The 12,342-nt window shown below is 49.8% G+C and overlaps 1 protein-coding gene across 2 annotated transcripts in view; it reads right to left on the minus strand.

Annotated features, from left to right (window-relative positions):
• LOC140396596 (synapsin-3-like) overlaps nt 1-12,342 on the minus strand; it is a 749,989-nt gene that overhangs the window by 577,834 nt on the left and 159,813 nt on the right. For both annotated transcript variants that reach the window (XM_072485394.1, XM_072485395.1), the window contains exon 3: nt 4,378-4,435. In XM_072485394.1, the coding sequence (XP_072341495.1) occupies nt 4,378-4,435 (58 nt within the window). The remainder of the gene's footprint in view (nt 1-4,377; nt 4,436-12,342) is intronic.

A 12,342-nucleotide genomic window follows, 5' to 3' on the forward strand; every position in this document is an offset into this window, starting at 1 on the left:
ATTGGTAGATGTTGAGTCTGGAGAAGGGTGTGTAGATAGCTTGGGTCACATTGAGATCCAAAAAGACGAGGTGTTGGGTGTCTTAAAAAATATTAAGGTAGATAAGTCCCCAAGGCCTGATGGGATCTACCCCAGAATACTGAAGGAGGCTGGGGAGGAAATTGCTGAGGCCTTGAATAAATCTTTGGATCCTCACTGTCTTCAGGTGATGTCCCGGAGGACTGGAGAATAGCCAATGTTGTTCCTTTGTTTAAGAAGGGTAGCAAGGATAATCCAGGGAACTACAGGCCGGTGAGCCTTACTTCAGTGGTAGGGAAAATACTGGAGAGAATTCTTCGAGACAGCATCTACTCCCATTTGGAAGCAAATGGACGTATTAGTGAGAGGCAGCATGGTTTTGTGAAGGGGAGGTCGTGTCTCACTAACTTGATAGAGTTTTTCGAGGAGGTCACTAAGATGGTTGATGCAGGTAGGGCAGTGGATGTTGTCTATATGGACTTTAGTAAGGCCTTTGACAAGGTCCCTCATGGTAGACTAGTACAAAAGGTGAAGTCACCCGGGATCAGGGGTGAGCTGGTGGATACAGAACTGGCTAGGTCACAGAAGGCAGAGAGTAGCAATGGAAGGATGCTTTTCTAATTGGAGGGCTGTGACCAGTGGTGTTCCACAGGGATCAGTGCTGGGACCTTTGCTGTTTGTAGTATATATAAATGATTTGGAGGAACATGTAACTGGTTTGATTAGTAAGTTTGCGGACTTGGTGGAATTGCGGATAGCGATGAGGACTGTCAGAGGATACAGCAGGATTTAGATTGTTTGGAGACTTGGGCGGAGAGATGGCAGATGGAGTTTAATCCGGACAAATGTGAGGTAATGCATTTTGGAAGGTCTAATGCAGGTAGGGAATATACAGTGAATGGTAGAACCCTCAAGAGTATTGAAAGTCAAAGAGATCTAGGAGTACAGGTCCACAGGTCATTGAAAGGGGCAACACAGGTGGAGAAGGTAATCAAGAAGGTATACGGCATGCTTGCCTTCATTGGCCGGGGCATTGAGTATAAGAATTGGCAAGTCATGTTGCAGCTTTATAGAACCTTAGTTAGGCCACACTTGGAGTATAGTGTTCAATTCTGGTCGCCACACTACCAGAAGGATGTGGAGGCTTTAGAGAGGGTGCAGAAGAGATTTACCAAAATGTTGCCTGATATGGAGGGCATTAGCTATGAGGAGCGGTTGAATAGACTCGGTTTGTTCTCACTGGAACGAAGGAGGTTGAGGGGCGACCTGATAGAGGTCTACAAAATTATGAGGGGCATAGACAGAGTGGATAGTCAGAGGCTTTTCCCTGGGGTAGAGGGGTCAATTACTAGGGGGCATAGGTTTAAGGTGAGAGGGGCAAGGTTTAGAGGAGATGTACGAGGCAAGTTTTTTACGCAGAGGGTAGTGGGTGCCTGGAACTCGCTACCGGAGGAGGTGGTGGAAGCAGGGACGATAGTGACATTTAAGGGGCATCTTGACAAATACATGAATAGGATGGGAATAGAGGGATACGGACCCAGGAAGTGTAGAAGATTGTAGTTTAGTCGGGCAGCATGGTCGGCACAGGCTTGGAGGGCCGAAGGGCCTGTTCCTGTGCTGTACATTTCTTTGTTCTTTGTTCTCTACGGAATGGGATCCCGCTGCTAGGAAAATCTTTTGGGTGCTCGAACGAATGGAAAGAAAACAGCGTCTTACCGTATCCAGGTGGATAAAACTTTCCGTGCTCCCAGAGTCGATCAGGCAGGGCGTCTCGTGCCCGTTGACCAGCACCGTTGTTGTTGCCGTTTGGAGCGTTCGGGGCCGCGATTGGTCCAGGGTCACCGAAGCCAGTCGTGGTTGTTGCATCGCGGCGTTTTCCTCAGACCCCGTGGAGCCGTCTATGCTGGGGTCCTTGGCTATCAGCCAAGATGGCGGCGTCCATGGATCGCACGCGGTCGTGGGGCGGACAAAATGGCCATGCCCATGGATCGCACGTGGCCGGGGGGGTCACAGGATGGCGGCGCCCATCCTCCCTGCGTGGCGTCCGGGACCCAAAATGGCGGTGCCCGCTGGCCGCACATGGATCGTTGGGGGGGGTTGAGTCGGCTGTCCCCGTTCTCCCCCGGAGATTGCGGCGACCCCCCGGGACTGGCACACCGCTGAGTAGTGCCCCTTTTTGCTGCAGCTTTTACAGATGGCTGAACGGGCCGGGCAGCGCTGCCGGGGGTGTTTCGCCTGCCCGCAAAAATAGCAGCGGGGCCCACCCGGGTGGTCTGGTGCTCTGGCCGCGCAGGCTTGCGGAGGGGTGGGGAGTGCTGAGGAGTCGGTCGCAACGGGGGTCCACGGAGCCCAAGGGGCTGCCGCGCGGTCGGGGCTGTAGGCACGGGCATTTTGTGAGCCACGTCGAGGGAGGCCGCAAGGGCCCGTGCCTCTGTGAGTCCTAACGAGTCTCTCTCTAGCAGTCTTTGGCAAATTTGAGAAGAGGTCATACCTGCCACAAAAGCATCCCTGATTAGGAGCTCCGTATGTTCGTTTGCGCTCACCGACGGGCAGTTGCAGTTCCTTCCCAATATCAGCAGCGGCTGTAGAACCCGTCCAGCGATTCTCCGGGGATTTGCCGTCTCATCGCGAGTTGGTGGCGTGCGTAGACTTGGTTTACGGGCCGAATGTAGACCCCTTTCAGCATGGTGAGCGCCGTCGGGAAATCCTCCGCGTCTTCGATGAGCGTGTAGATCTCCGGGCTCACCCTGGAATGCCGGACCTGCATTTTCTGGTCTTCCGTGGTCCAGCCGGGGGCATTCGGAGGTATCCTTCGAAGCATGCTAGCCAGTGTTTAAGTACGGCTGCTGAGTTTGCTGCATGGGGGCTGATTCGCAGACACTCCGGGGCGATCAGAGCTCCATAGTCTCTTTAAGTCGGCTTAATAAATTGTAGCGCAACCAATTACTCATGAATCGAGAAGTGATGAAGTCACTCGAAGCTTTATTAAGCAAGACTTGTTCCCCAGCAGCTCAGTTACAGAATGCGGCTGCTGGGAGAACCAGGGCTATTATACTCCGCCTTACTGGGTGGAGCCAGCAGGCAGCAGATCCAACCAGGACCCAGTGTCTGTCTACCAATAGCCTCTCGGCATCACAGGTACCGTACTACCCCTAATACATACCACCACAGGTTTTAAACCTGTTACCCCGTATCCTAAAACTATGAATTCGCGTTCTAGAATTCCCCACATGAGGCAAATCTGCTCTACGTCCATTTTATCCGTACCTTTTCTCATCTTGTATACCTCAACCAGATCTCCCCTCATTCTTCTAAACCCAAGAGAGTATCGACCTAAAGTGCTCAATCTTTCTTCATACGACAAATCTCTCTGTGGAATCAATCTTGTGAGACTTGCATCCTGTGGATGTCAATGCAGTTGCTCTATTCACTCCATGTGCTGCCCCATATCGCTCTCAGGGGTTGCCACCCTCAATGGAGGAGCTCATGCGCTCAAAGTCCTGAGTCATGGTGGGCTCCTCCATTTTCAGCCCATAATCTCGCTCTGCCTCAGATAACTGTCCCACCTTCCAGCCCTGAGCTGACTTCCTGCCCTCTGCCATTTATCTTCCAAGTTACAATTCAATTAGTTAAATGAGAGCCACCATAATTGCTTATTAAATGTCAGGCCCACCTCTGTTCCCAGCCCCACAGCCGCTAATTGCCCCAATCCACCTTCCAGTCAACTAACAGTCTACCCTGTGCGAATCAGGCCCTGTGACTGGTCCCCCGCCCCCCCACTCTCCATCGCACCCACTCCTCACCACCCGCAGAAAATCAGGACCCAGAGCCCGTGTCAGCAAACAATGAATTCCACCCGACGTAACGTATCCTAAGCAGCCACTAATCAGCAGGTTTGAAGCATAACGAATGGGAACAAAGGCTGACGGAGACATTAGTGAATCAGTCAGTGCCATCACCCTTCAGGTGAATTATCTCCCTTTTATACCTGGTATTTATCATCGCAGCTCATGTCTGCAACAGAGGTGACAATCTTGCAAAGGGAAACCTTTTTCACAACCTGCCTCGGCCCAGTGGTCACAGGAAGTCCATTTTAAAATAGTTTAGTAAATTTTTGTTCAGCAAAGGAAAATTCCTCACAAACCTCTAGACAATTTAGTCAATGTTATAAATCGTACGACAAAGGAATATCTCTTCTCCTTTGTCATTTCCTGGGTCATCCAGGATTACCAGGGTCAGAATGAGGTACTTTACTGGACAACTTGTAACATGTGATTGGTTGAATATTTTTATCAATGCACGGAGCTTTGAACCAATTACACTCTCTGTAGCCAGAGAGATAAGCACCATCACACATACCTGCTCTAAACGGATCTCATATTCATCCAGAACCTTCTTGCCACGAAAGTATTTTGACCTGAAAAGAAAAATGAAAAGATAGTCGCACACAAAAATCATTATCTGTTATCATAGTTATCATAGAATTTACAGTGCAGCAGGATGCCATTCGGCCCATCGAGTCTGCACAGGCTCTTGGAAAGAGCACCCTACCCAAGGTCAACACCTCCACCCTATCCCCATAACCCAGTAACCCCACCCAACACTAAGGGCAATTTTGGACAGTAAGGGCAATTTAGCACGGCCAATCCACCTAACCTGCACATCTTTGGACTGTAGGAGGAAACTGGAGCACCCGGAGGAAACCCACGCAGACATGGGAGGATGTGCAGACCTGGAGTAATTCACGCAGCTTTAGCTGCGGATGCGGGCTAATTATCTAATTAGCTAATTAGATTATCCGCCCCCGTGCCGAACGCGATTTCAGCGCGGGGCTGCAGAGAATCCGGCCCCATAAACCTTCTTAACCACTGTATCCACCTGCTCAGCTACCTTAAGGGACCAGCGTACATGCACACCAAGATTCCTCTGATCCTTGGTGCTTCCCAGGGTCCTGCCGTTTATCATGTACTCCCGCACCTTGTTTGTCCTGCCCAAGTGCATCACCTCACACTTACCCAGATTGAATTCCATTTGCCACTCATCAGCCCATCTGACCAGCCCGTCTATATCCTCTGATAATCGGAGGCTATCCCTCTCACCATTTACCATCACAACCCCCTCCTACATTCATATCTAAATCATTTATATAAACCATAAACAGCAAGTGGCCTGTAAACATAAATAATTTATGGCAAATATCACCGTCATGCCTTCTTTTTCTATCTACCAGAGTCCTGGATGCAAATGTGATGGGCCTCTGCGCCATCACCCGTCTATGGGACAGTACTGCCCGATGCCATAAGGAGGTGTCACAAGTCTGGATGAGCAGTCAGGATTGATCATAGTGGCCAAGCGGCTGGGAGGATTACAACCATCTCTTCATTCCTGTGAAGCCTCCTCCTGTGGAGTTCCCCTAGCCCATTTCTGCTTCTTCCTTGACAAGATGTGAAGGGTGTCAACAGGGTGGCCAAGTTTGGAATAAACTTCCTGTAATAATTTACCAGACCCAGAAGTACCTGGACTGGGTTCTGGGTCCATATAGATGGGTGCTTTAGCCCCTTTATCTTGCCCAGGCCGTCCTGAAATACCTCTGGATATTTTCCAGTGCTCATCAGAAACTCTGCCACCTGTCGGAGCAGAGGACCCGTAGCCAATCACCCGTAGCCAATCACCCGTAGCCAATCACCCGTAGCCAATCACCCGTAGCCAATCACCCGTAGCCAATCACCCGTAGCCAATCACCCGTAGCCAATCACTCGTCACCAATCACCGGTAGCCAATCACCCGTAGCCAATCACCCGTAGCCAATCACCCGTAGCCAATCACCCGTAGCCAATCACTCGTCACCAATCACCGGTAGCCAATCACCGGTAGCCAATCACCCGTAGCCAATCACCCGTAGCCAATCACCCGTAGCCAATCACCAGGAGCCAATCACCAGGAGCCAATCACCAGGTGCCAATCACTCGTCACCAATCACTCGTCATCAATCACTCATCACCAATCACTCGTAGCCAATCACCCGTAGCCAATCACCCGGAGCCAATCACCAGGAGCCAATCACCCGGAGCCAATCAGTCACCCGTAGCCAATCACCCGTAGCCAATCACCCGTAGCCAATCACCCGTAGCCAATCACCCGTAGCCAATCACCCGTAGCCAATCACTCGTCACCAATCACCGGTAGCCAATCACCGGTAGCCAATCACCGGTAGCCAATCACCCGTAGCCAATCACCCGTAGCCAATCACCAGGAGCCAATCACCAGGAGCCAATCACCAGGTGCCAATCACTCGTCACCAATCACTCGTCATCAATCACTCATCACCAATCACTCGTAGCCAATCACCCGTAGCCAATCACCCGGAGCCAATCACCAGGAGCCAATCACCCGGAGCCAATCAATCACCCGTAGCCAATCACCCGTAGCCAATCACCCGTAGTCAATCACCAGGAGCCAATCACCAGGAGCCAATCACCAGGAGCCAATCAATCACACACAAACAGGTTAGGTCTCAGCCCTTGCTCCACGACCAAGGGGAGCCGGACAGTTTGTTGCCCATGGGTTACCGGGGTCATGGTCGTTGCTACGATGCTCCATGCTTCCCCAGTGTAAGTTGCCAATCTGGCCTTGGGGGTCACACAGGGTTAGTGGCAGGAGTCAGCTGAAGGTCTGCTGTCCAATGATGGAGATGGTGGCCCTGTTCCATCTCCATCACCCGGGGGTGTCCATTCATCTGCAGTTTGACCGAATCGCTGCCACCTTCGGTGCTGTGATGCAGTTCAATTACATCATGTTACCCTCCTCAGCTGGGGCCAAGTGTAAGGACCCGGCTGGGGCGACCTCAATGTCTATCCAGGGTGACACACCCTCTGCCGGTTCTGGCAAATTTGGTTGCTGTGTATTCTACGCTCACACGCCCGGCAATGTTGCCAAAACTTCCCCTTGTCCTCAGGGGAGGTGTCCCCCTGGTATGCAGCAGCATCAGAATATTGAGCCAGGTGCAGTGTTGTATCCTTGGTTGTTGCTTTGGAGGTGACCTGGCCATTTGGGCTCTGCCCTGGGATGTCCCTGGAGTCGGGTATGGAGGTTGAGCAATACTACGGACACTGTAGTCTATGGAACCTTGGAGTTCCTGCACCCCAACGTTGGCTCTGCCAATGCTTCCTCTGTGTGACCATGTTGCTGATTCCGCACATTAGCCGATCCTTCAGCATCTCGGATAGGCATGGCCCAAAATCACAATTCTCAGACAGCCGTTGGAGTTGGGTTAAGAAATCTGTTACTGACTCTCCCAGAGTTTAGTGTTATGATCAGACACCAGTGCAACTAATTCATCAAACACGTTTGAATCTGGAGCAGCCGGGTGCGTGAGACTTTTATAATGCCTGAAGATTGAGGCCCCACAAGCTGTCAGGAGGTTTACCTTCTGTCAATCCCCTCCCAAGGTGCCATTGGTCTGGAAAAAATCCCTCGGCCGCTCTGCTTACTGAGCCCATCGTCCAGGCCTGTGTCAAAGACCTCCAGTTTCCCGAAAAGCGGAATTTTCAAACTTTGTTGTACAGCAATCTTCGGAGAAGCTGGGGTGCCAGAATTGGTGTTCGGATTTTCCTGTTGTCAGTATTAAGAGACAGGAAGCCAGCGGTAAGAGTATCTTCGACTTTAATCAAGGAGGTAGTTGAGGAGGGTTTGTCCACTGAGTCAGTATGGGTGGAAGTCAGAAACAAGAAAGGAGCAATCACTTTATTGGGAGTTTTCTATAGACCCCCCAATAGCAGCAGTGAGATGGAGGAACAGATTGGGCGGCAGATCTTGGAAAGGTGCAGAAGTAACAGAGTTGTTGTCATGGGTGACTTCAACTTCCCTAATATTGACTGGAACCTCCTTAGTGCAAATGGTTTGGATGGAGCAGATTTTGTCAGGTGTACAGGAAGGATTCCTGACTCAAGATGTAAATAGGCCGACTAGGGGGGAGGCCATATTGGACTTGGTGCTCGGCAACGAACCAGGCCAGGTGTTAGATGTCTCGGTGGGAGAGCATTTCGGTGACAGTGACCACAACTTCTTGACCTTTACCATAGTCATGGAGAGGAATAGGAACACATAGTATGGGAAGGTATTTAATTGGGGGAGGGGAAATTATACTGCTATTAGACAGGAGCTGAGGAGCATAAATTGGGAACAATTGTTCTTGGGGAAATGCACAACAGTAATAAGAACATAAGAACTAGGAGCAGGAGTCGGCCATCTGGCCCCTCGAGCCTGCTCCACCATTCAATGAGATCATGGCTGATCTTTTGTGGACTCAGCTCCACTTACCGGTCCGAACATCATAACCCTTAATCCCTTTATTCTTCAAAAAACTATCTATCTTTATCTTAAAAACATTTAATAAGGGAGCCCCTACTGCTTCACTGGGCAAGGAATTCCATAGATTTACAACCCTTTGGGTGAAGAAGTTCCTCCTAAACTCAGTCCTAAATCTACTTCTCCTTAATTTGAGGCTATGCCCCCTATTTCTGCTTTCACCCGCCAGTGGAAACAACCTGCCCGCATCTATCCTATCTATTCCCTTCATAATTTTATATGTTTCTATAAGATTCCCCCCTCATCCTTCTAAATTCCAACGAGTACAGTCCCAGTCTACTCAACCTCTCCTCGTAATCCAACCCCTTCAGCTCTGGGATTAACCTAGTGAATCTCCTCTGCACACCCTCCAGTGCCAGGACGTCCTTTCTCAAGTAAGGAGACCAAAACTGAACACAATACTCCAGGTGTGGCCTCACTAACCCCTTATACAATTGCAGCATAACCTCCCTAGTCTTAAACTCCATCCCTCTAGCAATGAAGGACAAAATTCCATTTGCCTTCTTAATCACCTGTTGCACCTGTAAACCAACTTTTTGCGACTCATGCACTAGCACACCCAGGTCTCTCTGCACAGCAGCATGTTTTAATATTTTATCATTTAAATAATAATCCCTTTTGCTGTTATTCCTACTAAAATGGATAACCTCACATTTGTCAACATGTGGGGATTGTTTAAGGAGCACTTGATGCGAGTGCTGAATAGTTTTGTCCCACTGAGACGAGGAAGGAATGGTAAGGTGAAGGAGCCTTGGATGACAAGAGAAGTGGAGCTTCTAGTCAAGAGGAAGAAGGAAGCTTACGTAAGGTTGAGGAAGCAAGGATCTGACTCGGCTCTAGAGGGTTACAAGGTATCCAGGAAGGAACTCAAAAATGGACTGAGGAGAGCTAGAAGGGGGCATGAAAAAGCCCTGGCGGGAAGGATTAGGAAAAACCCCAAGGCGTTCTGCACTTATGTGAGAAATAAGAGGATGATCAGAGTGAGAGTAGGGCCGATCAGGGATAGTGGAGGGAACTTGTGCCTAGAGTCTGAAGAGATGGGGGAAGCCCTAAATGAATATTTTGCTTCAGTATTCACTAGAGAGAGAGACCTTGTTGCTCAGGAGAACAGTGTGAACCAGGTTAATAGACTCAAACAGGTTGATATTAAGAAGGAGGATGTGCTGGAAATTTTGAAAAGCATCAGTATAGATAAGTCCCCTGGGCCTGACGGGATATACCAAAGGTCACTACGGGAAGCGAGGGAGGAGATTGCTGCGCCGTTGGCGATGATCTTTACGTCCTCACTCTCCATTGGAGTTGTACCGGATGATTGGAGGGAGGCGAATGTTGTTCCCCTGTTCAAGAAAGGGAATAGGGAAATCCCTAGGAATTACAGACCCATCAGTCTTACGTCTGTGGTGCGCAAAATATTGGAAAAGATTCTGAGAGATAGGATTTATGATTATTTAGAAAAACATAGTTTGATTAAAGAAAGTCAGCATGACTTTGTGAGGGGCAGGTCATGCCTCACAAGCCTCATTGAATTCTTTGAGGATGTGACGAGACACATTGATGAAGGTCGGGCAGTGGATGTGGTGTATATGGATTTCAGTAAGGCATTTGATAAGGTTCACCATGGTAGGCTCATTCAGAAAGGTAAGGGGCATGGGGTATAGGGAAATTTGTCTGTTTGGACACAGAATTGGCTGGCCGAAAGAAGACAGCGAGTGGTAGTGGGTGGAAAGTATTCCGCCTGGAGGTCGGTGACAAGTGGTGTCCCACAAGGATCTGTTCTGGGACCTCTGCTCTTTGTGGTTTGTATAAATGACTTGGATGAGGAAGTGGAAGGGTGGGTTAGTAAGTTTGCCGATGACACGAAGGTTGGTGGAGTTGTAGATAGTGTTGAGGGTTGTTGCAGGTTACAACAGGACATTGACAGGATGCAGAGCTGGCCTGAGAAGTGGCAGATGGAGTTCAACCTTGATGAATGTGAAGTGATTCATTTTGGAAGGCGAAATTTGAATGCTGAATACAGGGTTAAAGGCAGGATTTTTGGAAGTGTGGAGGAACAGAGGGATCTTGGGGTCCACATAGATAGATCCCTCAAAGTTGCCACCCAGGTTGATATGGTTGTTAAGAAGGCGTATGGTGTGCTGGCTTTAATTAACAGGGGGATTGAATTTAAGAGCTGCGAGGTTTTGCTGCAGCTTTATAAAACCCTGGTTAGACCACGCTTGGAATATTGTGTCCAGTCCTGGCCGTCTCATTATAGGAAGGATGTGGATGCTCTGGAGAGGGTACAGAGGAGATTTACCAGGATGCAGCCTGGACTGGAGGGCAAGTCTTATGAAGAAAGGTTGAGGGAGCTAGGGTTTTTCTCACTGGAGCGAAGAAGGCAGAGAGGTGACTTGATAGAGGTGTACAAGGTGATGAGAGGCATGGATAGAGTGGATAGCCAGAGACTTTTCCCCAGGGTCGAAATGGCTGTCACGAGGGGACATAATTTTAAGGTGATTGGAGGAAGGTATAGGGGAGATGTCAGAGGTCGGTTCTTTACACAGAGAGTGGTGGGTGTGTGGAATCACTGCCAGCAGTGGTGGTGGAGTCAGAGTCATTAGGGACATTTAGGCGACTCTTAGACAGACACATGGACAGCAGTAAATTGAAGGGGTGTCGGTTAGGTTGATCTTAGATTAGGATAAATGGTCAGCACAACATCATGGGCTGAAGGGCCTGTACTGTGCTGGACTGTTCTGTGTTCTAAGGTTACATAAAGTCTGCCCAGGGCAGCAAACTACCCAGTCGGGACAGTCAACATTCCGGTTCCTGTTCGGACTGGCCCTTTATACGAGTCTCAGCTGCCCATCAGTGGGGAAGTTCGTATTCATCGAGCCACAGGGGGAGATCATCTCCCCATGGGCCTCCAGCGGGGGTTATTTATTACATGTAGGAAGCATGTTTCCCTTGACTGGTAAGTTTAGAACCAGAGGACATAATCTCAGAATAAGGGACAAGCCATTTAAGACTAAGGTGAGGAGGAATTTATTCTTTCAGAGGGTGGTGAACCATTGGAATTCTCTAATCTGGAGGGTTGCGGAAGCTCAATCATGATCTTTTTTTTAAGAAATATTTTTATTCAAATGTTTACATATTTTCAACAAACCCCCCCCTTACAGAAAAAAGAAAGACTAAGAACACATAAATAAACATCTTACAACTACATCACAAATTCCCCCAATATACAAACCTCCCATTAAGCAATAGTAAACACAGTAAAAAACACAAAGTACATCCCCCTCTCTGGGTTGCTGCTGCTGCTGACCACCTCCTAACGCCCCGCAAAAGGTCTAGGAACGGTTGCCGCCGCCTGAAGAACCCTTGCACCGACCCTCTCAAGGCAAATTTTACCTTCTCCAATTTAATGAACCCTGCCATGTCGCTGATCCAGGATTCCACGCTTGGGGCCTCGCATCCTTCCACTGTAGCAGAATCCTCCGCCGGGCTACCAGGGACACAAAGGCCAGAATACCGGCCTCTTTCGCCTCCTGCACTCCCGGCTCGTCCGATACCCCAAATAGTGCTAACCCCCAGCTTGGCTTAACCCGGGTGTTCACCACCTTAGACATCGTCCTTGCAACGCCCCTCTTGAACCCATCCAGCGCCGGGCACGCCCAGAACATGTGGGTGTGATTTGCTGGGCTCCCCGAGCATCTCCCACACCTGTCTTCCACCCACAGCCTCGCCCCTGTCATATGCACTCTGTGAAGAACCTTAAATTGTATCAGGCTAAGCCTGGCGCAAGAGGAGGAAGAATTAACCCTACCCAGGGCGTCCGCCCACGCACCCTCGTCTATCTCCTCCCCAAGCTCCTCCTCCCATTTACCCTTTAGCTCCTCCACCGAGGTCTCCTCCTCCTCCTGCATCTCCTGGTAGATCGCCGAGACCCTGCCCTCTCCAACCCACACCCCCAAGAGC

This window comes from Scyliorhinus torazame, chromosome 19 (genome assembly GCF_047496885.1).
Source record: "Scyliorhinus torazame isolate Kashiwa2021f chromosome 19, sScyTor2.1, whole genome shotgun sequence".
NCBI lineage: Eukaryota > Metazoa > Chordata > Chondrichthyes > Carcharhiniformes > Scyliorhinidae > Scyliorhinus > Scyliorhinus torazame.